General features: G+C 51.3%; 5 protein-coding genes and 1 non-coding gene across 8 annotated transcripts; 3 read left to right on the top strand and 3 right to left on the bottom strand.

Annotated features, from left to right (window-relative positions):
• Positions 1 to 734: 734 nt before the first annotated feature.
• NCU03297 (cytochrome c peroxidase) lies at positions 735 to 3,381 on the top strand. Of its 3 annotated transcripts, none has more exons than XM_011394841.1 (3): positions 735 to 1,032; positions 1,243 to 1,732; positions 1,789 to 3,381. In XM_011394841.1, the coding sequence occupies exons 2-3, from the start codon at positions 1,243 to 1,245 to the stop codon at positions 2,373 to 2,375; spliced, it is 1,077 nt and encodes a 358-aa protein (XP_011393143.1). In that variant the 5' UTR covers positions 735 to 1,032; the 3' UTR covers positions 2,376 to 3,381. The 3 variants fall into 3 exon arrangements, with proteins under 3 accessions (XP_011393143.1, XP_011393142.1, XP_011393144.1); XM_011394840.1 differs by having other exon boundaries at positions 1,113 to 1,732; positions 1,789 to 3,220; XM_011394842.1 differs by having other exon boundaries at positions 980 to 1,732; positions 1,789 to 3,165.
• Positions 3,382 to 3,762: 381 nt separating this feature from the next.
• Positions 3,763 to 5,630, top strand: NCU03296 (F1 ATPase assembly protein 11). Its single transcript, XM_959129.2, has 2 exons — positions 3,763 to 4,883; positions 5,036 to 5,630. The coding sequence occupies exon 1, from the start codon at positions 3,809 to 3,811 to the stop codon at positions 4,832 to 4,834; it is 1,026 nt and encodes a 341-aa protein (XP_964222.1). The 5' UTR covers positions 3,763 to 3,808; the 3' UTR covers positions 4,835 to 4,883; positions 5,036 to 5,630.
• Positions 5,049 to 7,813, bottom strand: NCU03295 (4-coumarate-CoA ligase 1). The gene is made up of 5 exons (XM_959128.2): positions 6,911 to 7,813; positions 6,313 to 6,801; positions 5,804 to 6,223; positions 5,548 to 5,722; positions 5,049 to 5,471 (listed from the first exon to the last, which is right to left on the bottom strand). The coding sequence occupies exons 1-5, from the start codon at positions 7,160 to 7,162 to the stop codon at positions 5,140 to 5,142; spliced, it is 1,668 nt and encodes a 555-aa protein (XP_964221.2). The 5' UTR covers positions 7,163 to 7,813; the 3' UTR covers positions 5,049 to 5,139.
• A 364-nt stretch (positions 7,814 to 8,177) lies between these two features.
• Positions 8,178 to 9,793, top strand: NCU03294 (hypothetical protein). Its single transcript, XM_959127.2, has 2 exons — positions 8,178 to 9,203; positions 9,272 to 9,793. Exons 1-2 carry the CDS (start codon positions 9,027 to 9,029, stop codon positions 9,629 to 9,631), a joined length of 537 nt encoding a protein of 178 aa, XP_964220.2. The 5' UTR covers positions 8,178 to 9,026; the 3' UTR covers positions 9,632 to 9,793.
• A 2,237-nt stretch (positions 9,794 to 12,030) lies between these two features.
• Positions 12,031 to 13,899, bottom strand: NCU03293 (hypothetical protein). Its single transcript, XM_959126.2, has one exon. It carries the CDS (start codon positions 13,339 to 13,341, stop codon positions 12,820 to 12,822), a length of 522 nt encoding a protein of 173 aa, XP_964219.1. The 5' UTR covers positions 13,342 to 13,899; the 3' UTR covers positions 12,031 to 12,819.
• Positions 13,900 to 15,476: 1,577 nt separating this feature from the next.
• NCU15032 lies at positions 15,477 to 15,574 on the bottom strand. Its single transcript has one exon. It is a non-coding gene; the product is annotated as a tRNA-Ser (tRNA).
• Between the last annotated feature and the right edge of the window lie 645 nt (positions 15,575 to 16,219).

Genomic DNA, 16,219 nt, shown 5'->3' with positions numbered 1-16,219 from the left:
TACAGCGGACAATGAGACTGCGAGGTTGTGGAGGGCCCGGGTTTTGTTTTAGTGTAGGACAACCGAACCGGAAGAGGAGCCGATTATGAGGCAGCCCGGGGTCGCGGCTGGATTTCGACATGTGCCAGGTGCAAAATGTCCGCCATTTTTGGCCATGGTACTAACGGTATCTGTACCACAGTATCCAGTTGATAAATCATTGCTGTCAGAGTCATCGCAACTACACTACGGTACCGTCGTTCGTCCGAAGGCAAAATTCTGTCACAGGGTTGCCATCTGTGTTGACTAGAGTCATACGTAAGCTGTGACTGTAGAGACCGGTGTCGGACGCCGATATAGCTCCGTAATGTCTCTTGGCTTTTGAGCACGTTCTTCTAAAACGCCATTGACAATTGTTTCGTTGCGATGTCACTAGGTGTCTTCAGTTAGTCAGCAGTTGCGCCTCTGGTTGTCTCGAGTGTGCTCAGACCTGGTGACAAACCCCGGGATATAGCCGGCATTGTTGGGTCTGCGGCGGGTTTCCCTCCCGGGGTCCAATGGGGCACTACGGGACTCAAATCCCCCCTAGGATTCTATGGCAACCACAGTGGTGTAGCTTAGAAATGGCCTACAGCCGCGCCTAGACGGGATGGAACGGCCTGAACGGGGTCCCCGGAAGAGACATGGGCGAACTGGCCACTCAACGCGCACGCGATTGATTTTTTTTCGATATGATTCCACAGTCGTTTTGCTGCGCTGGAACTCGTGCGGCATGTCGAGACCACAACCCCACCGGGGTGGCCCCGGGCCTCGTCTTTCCGGGGCAACAGCCGAGCTAGAGGACGAAGGATACAATTGCACCATGATCCCGCCTGCCTGATCCTCCGATTTGATAGATGTAGACTAGTGCTCTGTGTATATCGTCCTTGCTTCCTTCCTTTCCCTCTTTTTCTTCCCCTCGTTGTTGTCAGTCGCTGCTGCTCTGCTCTCATCCTTCTCCCTATTTCCTCCTCTTCATCGTCCTTGCTACTCTTGAGAATCAACAACTTGAAGGTACGCATCAAAGTGATTTATCCTCCACAAGACGTTTGTCTCCTGGTTCCCGTTCTCAGCCGTCTGCTCGTCAATTCTAGTTCGGACTCTGTCGAGCTTCGGTGACGCCAAGTGATGCGCGATCTCTTCTCGCCTTCAACAACATGATGCGACTCGCCATGATAAATATCGAGAGCAATGATGATGCTAACTAGGTCTCCCTCCGCATAGATGGCCGCCTCCCGCACTGCCACCCGCACTCTCCGCGCTCTGCGCACCTCGACTCGTCCTGCGCTCACTGCCGCGCCCCGCGCTGCTTTCCGCCAGGGTGGTCGTCGTCTTTACTCTTCTGAGCCCGCCAAGTCCGGTGGCTCCAACATTTGGGCTTGGGCTATCGGTGCCGGTGCTCTCGGTGCCGGCGGTCTGTGGTATCTCAACCAGGACGGCGCTTCCGCTACCCCCAAGGTTTTCGCTCCCAAGTTCGACGACTACCAGGCCGTGTACAACGAGATTGCCTCTCGCCTCGAGGAGAAGGATGACTACGACGACGGCAGCTACGGCCCAGTCCTCGTCCGTCTCGCATGGCACGCCAGCGGCACCTATGACAAGGAGACCGGCACTGGTGGCTCCAACGGTGCCACCATGCGCTTCGCTCCTGAGTCTGACCATGGTGCCAACGCCGGCCTGAAGGCTGCTCGTGACTTCCTCGAGCCTGTCAAGGGTAAGCTGCTACCATCCTTAAATCGTGGTATTTCAACATACTGACGTCCCAAACAGCCAAGTTCCCTTGGATCACCTACTCCGATCTCTGGATCCTCGGCGGTGTTTGCGCCATCCAGGAGATGCTTGGCCCCCAGATCCCCTACCGCCCCGGTCGCCAGGACCGTGATGCTGCTGGTTGCACTCCCGATGGCCGTCTTCCTGATGCCTCCCAGGCCCAGGACCATCTCCGCAACATCTTCTACCGCATGGGCTTCAACGATCAGGAGATCGTTGCTCTTTCCGGTGCTCACGCTCTCGGCCGCTGCCACGCTGACCGCTCCGGCTTTGACGGTCCCTGGACTTTCTCCCCTACCGTTTTGACCAACGATTACTACAAGCTGCTCCTCGACGAGAAGTGGCAGTGGAAGAAGTGGAACGGCCCTAAGCAGTATGAGGACAAGAAGACCAAGTCCCTCATGATGCTCCCCGCCGATATGGCCCTCATCCAGGACAAGAAGTTCAAGCAGTGGGTGGAGAAGTACGCCGCCGACAACGAGCTCTTCTTCAAGGACTTCTCCAATGTCATTGTCAAGCTCTTTGAGCTCGGTGTTCCTTTCGCCGAGAACTCCGAGCGCTGGGTCTTCAAGACCGTCAATGCTTAGGTCAATTCTTCCACGACCTAGCCACAAGCATGACGGACTAGAGGAAGACGCGCAATCGAGTCATACCATGACTTGGTCTTGGGGGGCTCTTGGAAAGAATTATTGGGTCAGCGATACAATCACGATCGTGCCATGATGTTTGATGGAAGGGAAACAATTATGATAAGCCTGCAGCAGAAAGAGGATTCTGGAAAAAGGTATTGAAGGTTTAGATGAGGAAGGGCATAGACTTTCGAGCTACCTCCTCGTGTATATCATATCTCGGCATACTCGCCTCCTTTTCCTCAGGGGTTTTAGAGTTACTTACAGGCGCGTTTTGTGTTTTAGATGTTAGCGAGGACAAGATTTTGTGTCTTAGTATCGATACCTTTTTCTTTTGCGATCTCGTTTCGTTCATCCGGCATTTGTGAGTGAATTGTTCAATGAGATGAGGAGTAGAATCATGTCGAGGTGCGCCGCAAATAGCGACTGGGGTGTTTTTTTTGAAGTCAACCTTGAGTTCAGAGGTCAACGTGTCCTTCGATACGGTCGGAGAGGAGAGGGGGAGGAGGGGCTGAAAGTCAAGGTTGACTCGATCGGTTGGATCCCTGGGGACGGATAAGTCAGATCCAGTCGCCATCGTCCCGTCGATGGTTCATCGGTAGCGAAACCATCCCGTTGTGGTCCTGGGCTCTACAGGAAGCGGGGGGAGGCAAATCGTGGGCCATGGTGACGAATGGGTGACCTGGGCGAGCGACAACCCGTACACGAGGTCCGTCCAATTCCCAGCAATCATATTAGCTTCCCCCGCATTCTCCATCTTCCACTTAGACCCTGGCAATCCTGACTCGCAGCCCTACCGGAACCCCATGATGTAGTGTATGTATGCATACCTTGATCTACGCGTGGGGAGAGGTTTTAAAAATCTTGTGGGGTTTGATAGTTAGTGAAGCACAGCATTATGCACCGCTCTACATCACGGCCCATCTGGATTTCTGATTCCACGAGGCGCGTCAACTCAACTATCCCTAATGAAGGTGCACTGCACAATTGGAGCCCTGGGAGAAACTGCATACGGCCTACATATGTACATTCAAGTGAGGGAATGAAGGGGGCGAGTTATCTAAGGAGGTTAGGTTTGGGAAAGCTGTCGTATCCATTTGACTTCTCTCATGGCCCCAGTCAATTAAACATCTCAGCAGCAGCAAATTGCCCGAGCATGGCGCCGTGATTGAGTTGATCGCGAGTGATGGCCCTATGTGGTGATTCTCTCAGCTTCACTGAAAAGTGCAGCTAAATCCAAGGGTTAGGGTAACATACTAGAATCTTCGGCTTTAACTTGACGTCAACTTTTCATGCTTATCACCTCAAGTGAACTTTTCTTCTTATAATAACTGAACCTTGGAACCAAGACTCCTCTAGAGCTTGTCAGTTGCTGCGAATCAACCACTGCCATGGCCTCCCTTCGCACTGCGGGCATGCTTCGGCATCTCGCACACCCTTGCTCTCACGTCCGTACGCTGCGCGCCTCCAACCAACGACGATGGGCTCAAGTTCACGATGTGCGCTTCCTCGCCACGACGCAGCAACCGCGCAGTGTCATCGAGAAGTACCGCCAAAAGTTGGAGAACAAGGCCAAAGAGGAGGGCCTGCCTGATATCGACGCTCTTAAACAGGCATACAAGGACAAGATTGAGCGCCTGCGCAAGGAAACCGACGCTGCAACTAAACTACCGGGTGCTCCCGCTCCAGCTACCCCCACTGCTGCTGATGCCGCTGAGTTGGATGCTACCACAACAACCACAACCGAAGCCGCCAAACCTTCTTCCAATGCCACGCCAGAAACGCCGAAGAAACCAGTATCTTCAGGCTCCGGCTCCGGCTCCGGCTCCGGCATCAAACCGCTATCCGAGATCCTCGATATGACCAAGGCCCGCGACTTACCCATCAAGGAACTCTCCGCCATCTGGCGTCTGCGCTACGCCACCAACCCTCACTCTCTGTGCGCCGTCATCCCGTCAGAGACCTATTCAGCCATGGACACGTTGGCGCGCTCGCGCCCTCAGTTCGTGCTTCCTGTGCCGCACCCGGAACAGGGCGCGGAGATCCACTTCCTGCAATGGACCTGGGACGCGGCGACGGCGACGTCGACGGTGCTGTTCACGCAGCTGGCCGAGTACAAGAACCGCGGCGAGTTTGCGCAGCCGCACACGACGGTCACGCACTACATGGACTTTAGCGTCGACAAGGGCGTCGTGCTGATGCAGGGCCAGGTCATGGAGGATAGAGGCGTCAAGCCCGAGGATGCGCAGTGGTTGCTCATGTGCCTCCAGAGGTTCTACGGCGGTTGGGATGGTACTGGTGGCGAGCAGGGCCAGCAGAGGGCGAACGAGCGCAGGAATCTGTTGGATTGGTTCGCAAGTGGTGACCAGAGGTTTAGCGTGGAGAAGCTTATGGAGGAGGCGGAGAGGATGGGTTAGATGATGGTTGGATGGGATGATGCGGTAAATGGGCAACAGGCCGTTCGTTGTAAGTGTTCAGGTAACATTGTGTATGATATTGTTGGTGAGCGCATACTAAGGGCGTCCCCGTCCTGGTATGAATAGAAGGCTTCAGATACCCGCCTCTGGGTTAGCAATATAGTATACAAAAACCTACCTACTGACATATCTTTCACGTAGGCATCGACATTACATCAACCGGAAGCCAGAACAGGGCAGATTCTACAAACGTACAGTACTCAAAAATCGTTCTTCTCAACAAACATCTCCCAATTACACCTTTTTCAGAGCTTTGATCCCGCAGCACGCTCCTCTTGCTTCACCTTGTCTCTCAGCATCCTCCGAAGAATCTTTCCACTAGGCGACTTGGGTACCTCTGCAACAAACCGAACACCTCCGCGGAGCTTCTTATGGGGAGCGACTTGCTTAGCGACATATTCCATGATCTCCTGCGCCTTGCTATCGCTGGCTTCGATGCCTGGTCTAAGGACGACGTACGCCCGAGGCACTTCGGTAGCCTGGCTGCGGTCATCGACACCAATAACGCAGACATCCGTTACATCACTGTGGCCTAGGATGAGACCTTCGAGTTCGGCTGGTGGGACGGGGAAGCCCTCTGGAAGAAAGATAAAATCAGTGATCAGTCCACGTCTGTTCGGTCACGTACCGGGTGAGAAAAAGGAACAACTTACTGAACTTGATCAACTCTTTGAGACGATCCACGCAGTACATGTTGCCGTACTTATCGATGTGGAACATGTCTCCGGTCTTGAAGTAGCCATCTTCTGAAAAGGCCTCCTTTGTGCGCTCTGGACTCTTATAGTAACCCTTGAACACATTAGGTCCCTTGATCCACAGCTCGCCAACCTATCCAACATTGTCAGTTATACCAGGTTAATCTCACGTCATCTTATCAGTCAAATGTACATCAGGACAAAAAGTACATACCTCACCATCGGCAACCTCCCTGCCCTCCTCGTCCACCAGCTTCGCCTCCATATTCGGCATCATCTTGCCGCAAGAACCCATAAACTTGGCCCACTCATCCACAGTCTGGCACGTCACCACGGGACTGGACTCGCTCAACCCGTAGCCTTGCTTGACCGGGATCTTGAGACGCTGCCACACGGCCTCGGTGAGCTCGCTCGTCAGCGGCGCGGCGCCCGAGTGCATGACTTTGAGGGTGCTGAGATCGTACTTGTCCACCAGCGGGCTCTTGCCGAAGGCCAGCACGATCGGAGGAGACACGTAGAAGGCGGTGATGCGCTGGTCTTGGATCGTTTGTAGGGCCTTTTCCAGGTCAAAGCGCTCGACGACGAACATCTCCCAGCCAAGGTAAAGACACATGAACAGGGCGCAGGTGAGACCCTGTAATAGTGGTTGTTGCATCGGATTAGATCCAATTTTGGTTTTTGGGATCAAGACTCGACGGAGAGAGAGAGAGAGAGAGAACTCACATAGATGTGGAAAAACGGCAGCACGCCCAAGAACTTATCACCTTCACCATTCAGCCCGCCAGTCGCAGACCAATACCGCCCATCAACATCGGCCATCTGCAAGATGTTGGACACAACGTTCAGATGCGTCAAGCACACGCCCTTAGGCAAGCCCGTCGTGCCGGAGCTGTAGACCAAAAACACGAGGTCCTTCTCCGGGTTGATTTTGGTCTTCCTGAAGCGGGTGGGGAAGTCAACGCATCTGATACTGCGGAAATGCTTGAACGTTCCCGAAGGGTCGCTGTGCTGGCCGACCAGAACGATGCGGTCGTTGGGGATGCCGGCCTTCTTCGCCGCTTCGACGGCCGTCTTGAGGAAGGGAGCTTGCGTGACGATAGCTTTGGCGCCCGAGTCTTTGAGCTGGAAGGTGAGCTCTTCGACGGTGTAGAGCGGGTTGGCCGGCGAGACGACAGCGCCGGCCCAGATGGCGCCGAGAGTGACGATTGGGGTCTTGGCGGTTGCGAGCTGATGTTAGCAAGCCTTTTTTTCTTCTCTTTTTTTTTCTTCTTCTTCTTCTTAGAGGTGAGAGAGAAAAAAGAGTGTATTGGCAACGGCTTACATCAATGCTATTTGGCGTATACAAGGCGAGAACTTCACCCTTCCTCCAACGCCAAATATCCTTCATGCCTTTGCCAAAGTCGACAGACGCCGCTTTTATATGGTCCCATGTGTGCGAAAGCGTGGTGTTTTCGGCGCATGTCATCACCCTCTTGGAGGTCGGGAACGGAACATTCTGCTGGTCAAAAACGAGAGACCAAACATCAATGTTGGTGGGAATATCCAAATCCTTGAAGGGTGAATTGAAAGGCATCGTGATCGGCTAGCTAGGACTTGGTGGGTAGTGAGGGGCGACACGACGAGATGAGGTTCTCACTTTAATTATTACAAATAAAGGGAGAAGAGTGTAAGTGGCTGTTTGCTTGGTGTCCAAAGGTTCAGATAAGACGGAAGGACCTCAATCGATATTTCCCCAAGAAAGGAAGAGATGGATCTATCTTAAAGGCACAATGAATTCGGATCTTGCCACTGGGTTCACTCAGATAGATGGGTGACCGGGCCGGGCTTGGGAACCAATAGCGAAACCAAGCTGCAGTCGACTGACCAAAGAGGTATGTAGGATATCGACGGACTGGCTATCTGACATTTTTGAAATGTTTCTCCTCTTTCGTAGAGCATTTGGTTGCTCCAAACAAGATGCCATGGTACCGAATCGGATATCAGCGGACTTCTGGCAGAAAGAGGTCATTGGATGGATTTAGCGATCCCGAGAAGTTGGGGTAAAGTTGGGGTTGGATATGGAGGGCGTGCCGAGGCTCGTCGGACAGCATGGGCGGAAATGCATTTCCACCCAAAGCTTCTTTCTTTCCTAATTTCTTTCTTTCTCTACATCACAACGCTCCTCCGTTTACATGGTTTATATGTTCGATATGTAGTTCGAAATGCAATTACTGAACCAGCCCGGCAACTGATCAGGGTTTCTCTTTTATCAGAGCGCGTTCCGTAACGATTTTGGCCCATGGCTCAATCCTTCCTCCTAATTACTTTGTCATTTTCCTCGCTTACACCATCACTACCCTCTTACACTTCATCTATGTGCTTCGCTATGATCATAAACCATGCGATAGAAAAGCTGTCTGTCTGAAATTCATCATGCTCTTTCTGGGATGATCGCGAGTAAAACAGGTGTCATGGACTGGAACCTGCTTTGTTCGTGTTTCTCGGTCAGATCGATCAACGTTTGGGCAACCGCCGTCAACTACGAGGGACCAAGGGATTACTTACAAACAATCCCATGAGAAAATCCAATGACCAGGAAGCGCCATCACGGATTTCAATCGGCTTTGGTTCTACCCTTCACTGTTTAGATGTATGTTCAAGCTGGCGCAGTTCAATCCTACCCTACAAGTTAAGGCAATCTGGAACGCAACCGAAGGGGTCAACAACACCCCTATGACGCAGGGGTATGAGGCAGTCGTTCGCGCAGGTGCATCAGAGGGAGTCTAAAAAAGGTGCGACATTGTCGAGACATTGCTTGGCATCGTCAAGGGGAAATCGTCGGCTTTCACAACTGGGCAACCATGTCCAAAGTCACCCAGACAGCAACTCTAACCGCCCGCTCAGTACCAATATCAACAGGCCAGTAAAGTGTAGTTGGGATCATAGGAAGACCGCTGACTGCGAATGAAACAAGCACCCAGCAAAACGCACCGGATCTTAAGATCCTTCACCTTAACCCTCCCCTGACATCCTCCCTTGGAGAGGCTCTTTGCGAGGTTTACCATGACATATGTGACGACTACGAACCATGAGTGCCATTCCGCGGAAAATGGTTTGAGAGGCAGGCATATGCCAAAATCGAGGAGGCTTTCAGTTGAAACTGGGATTCAAAGGTACCTAGATGATAATGGCCGGGTAGTGCTTTAAGCGGATGAACGTGTTTCAACCAAGGCGGTCATCAACACGTTCTTTAAGATGCCAGACCATCCTGCAAGAGAGAGACCGATTTGTTTCCTTCATTCCCATTCCATTCTATATCAAAGCTCTTCACTCAAGATAACATTCTTTTCGACTTACAGCTGGGCTGTCTTTTAGTTATATTTTCATTCTCTACGTTCCATTCCCTTTTCGTATCTATACCACCTTTACGCTCCACACTTTTTTTTTCACCAGTCAAGATGCAATTCAAGTTCGCCTTTGTCTTCAGTCTCCTTACCTCCGCCCTCGCTGCGCCCTGCGATGTTGACACTCGGGGCTTAAGCAAGCGAGCTCTTTCTGCTCAAAGCTACTCCCAGTTCCAAGTCTCCAGCGGCGTTGGCGGTAACGCCCTGGCCGAAGTCCAAGCCAAGTTTCCCGCAAGTCATTCCTCATGTCTTGTTTTTTTTCCCTCCCACAACACGCAGCTAACAGTTTTCACAAACAGGTCGACGAAAACAACCTGGCCTCAGTTTCCGCCGCCGACCTCGCCATTATCAAAGCCGCGCGCCAGACAGCCGAAGACGCCGAGACCAAGGCTGGCGGCTTCAATGAGGCTATCAAGGCCGCCGGCGGCACCAAGACCACGGCCGGCGCGGCGCTCCAGGTCGGCAAGATCAAGAACAAGGTCCTCAAGCTTAAGCTCTTCACTCTCGCCATGCAGATCGAGCAGGCCAAGGGAGGCAAGGACAACTCGGCCAAGATCGCTGAGGAAACCAAAAAGCTTAACAAGAACATTGAGCTTGACAAGGCGGCTGCCGGCCAGAAGAGTACCAGCGTTAACTTTCAGGGGACTAGCCAGCCTTAAATTGGGTGGTTAACGATTAAGATGACAATTTAGGGCGTAGAGATTACGTGGATGGATGAAATGGAGAAAGAACCATGCATGGTCTCCGAAAAGAGAGATACCGACTACCCAGCGGGTGACGTTCCGGGGATAGAACCAATAAATAATACGATGTTGGGCTCATACCATTCTCCAATCTCACCGGTAACCGACGACCGTGTGCTGAGGATAACCCTAAAAGACCATTTAACCGATCGTTGTGACTTCGTTTTCTGATAGCTTATATGGTGGTGTGCTTCATGAGCTTAGCGGATACTATAAGACCTAGTTGACAACAGTACTTGGGGAAGCAAAAGTTCATGGCGAGAGATGAAGTCAAGTAAAGTTTCGAGTAGTGGGTGGAATAGGTGACAGATAAGGTAGGTACTTAGGAAGACGACTAAAGTTGACTATGTTTGGAAGGAACGACCTGTTGTGCCGAAACTTGAATCAGTCATTCAAATAGACGGGAGGTGTGAAATCGGAATACGACCTCGCAGCAGCCCCGTGTCGACATGTCGCTCGTGTCGGTGAGTAGATACTCAGAATATGACCAAATCAAAGTGACATCTATAATAACTCATTGATTGAAGTTCGGTGAAAAGATGGTGTATAGCGCCAAAACCCCGGGAAGGCATATGGCCATGGGGGGTCGGGAAGACAAGGTAAGGATAAAATTATTGGTCAATGGCCATATCTACAGTTTCTACACCGCTTTTAAACCTTGTTGAATGGATTAGTGTAACATCCCATCATTCAGCAGAGCACACTTAACTATGTATGTGCTCTGGGTCCAATCCAGAAGAGAAACGGAGGCATTCAAATTTATAATTTTGGAGTAACACTCACCTGAATGTCGGCGGTGTTATAGACTACCGAGCCTATCTACCGCCTATTTCAACTATTGCAGTCGTAGTATTCCCCTTGACTGCACGTCAAAGCCATTTATTCTAACACTACCCTGCGTCACCTTGGTTCATCCTGGGTCACCGAATCGGAAGTCTAGATTTGTTTACCCGTCACACCTTCCATTCCCACTGATCATAAGACATGCGGTTCCTGCGAGCGAGCATGCAACAACAGGAACAGGAAACAAGAGTCAAAGAAACGTGGTACAACAGGTAGCGTATGTCAGCGAACCACATCGCCGGTACCCTTTGTTGCTACATACCACCCATGTTGGACAAGGTCATAGGTGTACCTACTCGTACCCGAGTCAAAGACGGGGAGTAAGTAATGTAGATGATATCGATGGTAAGGAGAAAATATAAGAAGTTTCAAAAACCCCCCTTCCCTTCTTGTTCGTAGGGATGTAATTAGGTCGGTATAAGGAAGGTCCTGGTAACCTTTCTCATCGATATTGACTTGTCTCTACCACACACTCGCTCTCTTCAGTCACTCGCTCCCGTTTCTCACAGCTTTTCCTTCTCCACTGTTCGACAGTTCGAAAACAGTAAATGCATGCTTTGCCCGAAGTCAGCCAATCACCAAGGAAAACACAGGAAAAAATACTGAGAAGAGGTACGCAGGTCATGGCAGGAGAGATAGGTAGCAATGACTGATGCTAACGGTGGAGATAGATTACAAAGGATCATCGATTCCATTATGGCCGATAAGCCCTGTGATCACCACGCGACACACGGGTGCAGGGCGGTAGTTCCAGGAACTCAGAGCCTATGCGCGAACTGTGCCAAGGGAAACTGCTAAGACGGGAGGGATCCAGAGGAGGAGATAGATAGAGTGCACTATCAGGAAGTTTGAGAGCCGCCAAAGAGTCCATCATGTTTCCTCATTACATGTCCTTACCCTAGACAAAACAACACTATACCGGCGATAACTGTTGGGGGTGTTGCTGTTGGGTTTGCGATGGCTTCAGTTGCCACTGTGGATTGGAATCTGCGTTCGTGTATGTAGGTACCTAGGTAATTTTCGCACTGAGGCTGATCGAACATACAGTCTTTACTCTTGTGTTAATGGAACTTGAAATTCTGGCAGCGAAAATATATTGCACTAAGGAGAGTGTTTGCAGAAACATCCAGCGCATTGACTCGAAGTAGGCGTTTAGGCCACTATGTAGAGGATCGTCGACGGACCAGAGTGGAAAGTAGACTAGGTTATTCAATGAACCCCGATACAGGGGTATAAGTGTTCACTCCCACTAGAACTTGACCCCTGGTAATGCAAATATCTGGCCGTCACTGTTGCAACTACACGCAGTTAGCTGTCGCAGTACAGGCCTGTATATCTGGCGCTCAACTGGTTGTGCAATACGTAGGTAGGGTTTTAGCATGGAAAGAGGGAGGGGTTTGCAACTGCAGGGGTAAAGACTGTGGTGTACACTATGGTACACGAAACAACGATCGACGACGTTAGTGTCCATCTTGTGGGCGGAGATCAGCCTTCTTTCTACACCACGTCAGTGAGATTATCACTAGTAGTGTACCCGAGCGAACTGACTTTATGATGGCATAGGCGGACTGTATTGAGACAAGGTCTCAAAAGCCTATTCAATCGTCCATCGGTATTTGCTCCACGATAATAAGGCTGAACTAAACATGAAACAAGAGGCTGAGACTAGTTACGTCAGTTGAGAGGAACATGGCCACACGTAAGAATCATTCAGTTCGTGACTTGAATATCCTATTCCATTTTCGGCGGCACATATCGTATGCGACATAAAATCTCTTTTCTATAGATACCATGTTTTGCCCACCCACGATGCCGTTGGCTTAATAGATTCCTCGAAACCAACAAGCCCTTGGTGCCGAGTTCCCTTTTTCTAAAACCTTTCTAAGAATATGCCAACCAGTAGCCCCAATGAACAAATACGTGTCTGAGGATAAAGGAAACTACAGAAAGGTATTTCTTTTCTTTTTCTTGTATCAGTTTGCCCGGTTCGTGGTATCAAACAAAGAGGTTAATTCCCCATCAAAGAGCCCCAAGCCACATAACATCCCCCATTGTTTGAGAATTGAAAGATACGGGTATCATCCGTGAGTATTCAGAATCGAAAATCAAAAGTAGGACCAGAAAAGAAAGAAACTCGGATGCGGTCGTTAATACGCTCCAATAAATGGTACGCAGATGATGGTGGTTGTGGTGATGATGATCAAGTATGCAACAGATGGCTCGTATGTACATGACCCAGCCACAGAGCGAAATCACGACACTTAAGCCAAGAGAGCGGCGCCCAAGGCGATGACGGACATCAAAAGTACAGACTGGGCGGCAAGGCCGGCAGCACCAGCGGTAACGGGGGAAGAAGGACCAGCGGGCTGGCTGGCAGTGACAACGGCGCTCTGGGTCTGGGTGATGAAAGCCGAGGTGAGAGGCTGGCTGGCGGTAGGACCAGCGAGAGTGGTCGAGTTGACCTGAGGGAAGGACCAGGATAGTGTAGACGAAGAGCTGGTGCTAGGAATGACGACAATCGAGCTAGAAGAGGTAGTCTCGACCGGAGCCACCGATGAGGTGGTGAGGACGACGCTGGAAGTCTCCATGGTGCTGGTGCTGGTGCTAGTGCTGGTAGCCGGAGCGTTGCCGGGGCAGTTGGAGACGGTGGGGTTGCAGGAGGTGATGGTGACAGTCAAAGTCATAGTGGCCGTGGAGGTCATGGTGCTGTCGGCGGCGTCGGCCTGAGCGGCAACCAGAGAGAGGCCAGTAGCCAAGACGGTGAGGATGCTCTTGAACTGCATTGTGAAAATGTTTGTTTGTGAAGGTGCTGTCGCTGTGCGTGTTGTAGGGCTGAGCTGTTTTGACGAAGCCGGCGTTGGAGGTGTCGAAGGACGTGGAGAGGGTAAATCCTCGGGATTTTCACTCGCTGGTAAGTGTGATGTGCTTTGAAGGAGCGTGGGGCTGAAGCCGGAGCGACAAGCAAAGGAGTGTGATGGGTGCTGGGATAGCGGTGGTTGAAGGGGAAAGAAAGCAGGAAGATCGAGAGAGCGGCATTAACTGGGGAAGGATGTGGAAACAGGCCCTTTTAAATCAACCTAACCGATGGTCCCTTGGAGGGCAGCTTTTCCAACGGGTGGCTTGGACGCAAAATCGATGAGCTAAATTGGCTTCCTTCCACCACTTCTTCAGGTGATTCGATTGGCCAGCCCCTGCGGCTGGTTTAAAAAAGACTTTTTCGGCGCCGACCCCAGTGCCAACTTGCCATGCGGCACTCAGCTGGATGTGTGCTCGCTCCGCTGTCACGCTATGCCTGGCACTCAGAAGCCTGTCAGTCGATTGTCGAAGAAGCCTGGGCTGAGTGACAAGCCTGGACCCGCCGCGGGACTGGGGGACCGCGATAAAATTTGGTTCAAAGGCAAACCATCAGAAAGAGATGGCAGGGATCCTGTCCTGTTGCCCCGGGAATTGCCATCACCCTTGTCCCTTGTTGGGCGTCGAAGCTGGACGATGAAGAAGGCGGGACGATGTTGGAAGAAAGGCCGAGCGAACGCGCAAGCCGCTTGACCAGCGAGAATCGCAAAAAGGCGGGAACAGGAACCCCTATCAGGTAGGTACCCTGCAACATGCGAAGCCGGTGCGGTCTGATTGGTTGGTACCTGAAAATATGCAAGGAACAGACATGGACCGGCAACTCAGACACCCGCACCACAGCCCACCGCATCCAGCACACCATCCACCCACCATCTTGAAGTGGCCCGTGTCCACCATCCAATACAGTGACACCTTCGATCCAGTTCCTTCCACTGCTGGCGATCCGGCCTCTTCCCTGACCATCGCAATTTAGCAAAATGAATGCCGGATATTTCTTGCTGACTATGGTGGCCGTACCATCTACTTGGCATGCACCAGCCAGGCTCTCGCCAGGCTCTCTTGCATTGCATTCAGCAGCCCAGACTCCCAAGCGAGCCTACAGTCCTTTGCTTACCTTTTAAAAAAAGGTTTTTATTCTGGGTCCCCGGATGCGGTGAGGTTGCATCCGGCTCAGAGGACTCAACAGAAAATTGGAAGCATGTTGGTTACCGTTGCGGACGCCAGCCCTGCGAGAGTGTCACCGTCAAGCAAAAGACATGGAATGAGAGAAGGCATCCTTCACCATTGAATACGTGCCACGTCGGATGCCACCCCGCATGCTTGCTGCCGTGCTGTTGTCCTCCTGACTTCTCCTGTCTTCCACGCATTCGCAGCAGGATCAAACTCAATGCGGAGGGCGACGCCCAGATTTTGTTAAATGACACCCTAGACTACATGACAAGCCGCGGACAAGGGGACAAGGATTTCCTTTATATGCGTTTGGTCGTGGGCGGTCTATCTCAGGCCCTCAGCAGCCGTTCTCATAGACTGATATCGCCGAGGGCTACCGGTAATCCAGACAGGCTGCTTAGTGGTGTTCCACCTTTCTTGAAGCTGGCGATAGACTGACTTGCAGTTCGTCTGGGTGTCACAGGAAATGACGTGCGTCTGGCATAGATCTGGGGACACCATCGATGGCATAGCATAGACGGCAAGGGAGAATGGCCCTCTCTGTTAGGAGCGGCGAGACGCGATTTTCAAGACATTCCAGAAAATTGGAAGGAGGATTCGGTGTTCCGATCCCTGACCTGTACCTTCCTGTTTCTAACGTTGCTGTATCACTGCGTCGGACGATTAGATGAACATTGTGCAAGAGCGCTTGTGGTACCTACCTTGAAATCTCCGAAGACCCAGCTCCGCAAAAGGGTTATGCTCATGGAGTCAGTGGATGGAAAAGCAAAGCAAAGCAAAGCAACGCAAAAAAGAAAATCAATATCAAAGAGAGATAAAAACGGACAGTTTCCCTGGCGTTAAAAGGAGAAGTTGCAGGAGGGATACAGAAGATGCAAAAAAAAGAAAAAACGAACGACGCGAGCAGGATTTGAACCTGCGCCTCCGAAGAGATTTGATAGGTTCGAATGAGTAGTTCGAGTCAAACACCTTAGGCCACTCGGTCATCGCGCCAATGGAAAGTTAGATACCATAATGTGCGTTCTGCCATATGTATATAGTCCAGTGTCTTGCGCAGTGGTTTCTTAAAACTTTCACACCTTCAAGCGCAAGGCATTCAGAATATACCTTACCATATTCTATGCGCCTTCAATCGTCCAAGAACAAAACAAAATCTCAAATGAATAATAGAAAAGCTCTAGCGGGTAAGCTGACTTCCATATTCAGGGATGGAATGACGTGAAAGCCGGTCACTTTCAAAGACCAAAAAGAACCACCACAACTCATCATCCTCTCGGCCCCTTCCGAGTCTTCCGTGTGTCTCACGATTCCTTCTTCTTCCCTCAAACCTATTACATAGTCACCGATTATCGAAAATGCAAACTTTCAAAAATACAACCTCGAGAGATTTGATCAAAGTGGCTGTCTCCCCCGTTGTTTTCCCCCTCATAGAACGAAGAGAATTTAGTCAGATATGTAAAAGTCCTGGGGAAGCGGGTTGAGGTGTCTTGAGCTAACAAACCAGCCGGTCTTGGACTGTACATGATGTCCATACAACTGAGAAAAGACATCAACGGCCCTCGGTACCCAAGACGCGGTAAAGAGGCAGCGGGGACTCGTTGAAGCCAGGGTATGTAGACGAGGGGGTAGTTGCGTGGC

The sequence above is a fragment of the Neurospora crassa genome, linkage group I (assembly GCF_000182925.2).
Source record: "Neurospora crassa OR74A linkage group I, whole genome shotgun sequence".
Taxonomy (NCBI): Eukaryota; Fungi; Ascomycota; class Sordariomycetes; order Sordariales; family Sordariaceae; genus Neurospora; species Neurospora crassa.
The sequence above is the reverse complement of the archived record's forward strand: the minus strand, read 5'-3'. Positions and strand labels throughout refer to the sequence as shown.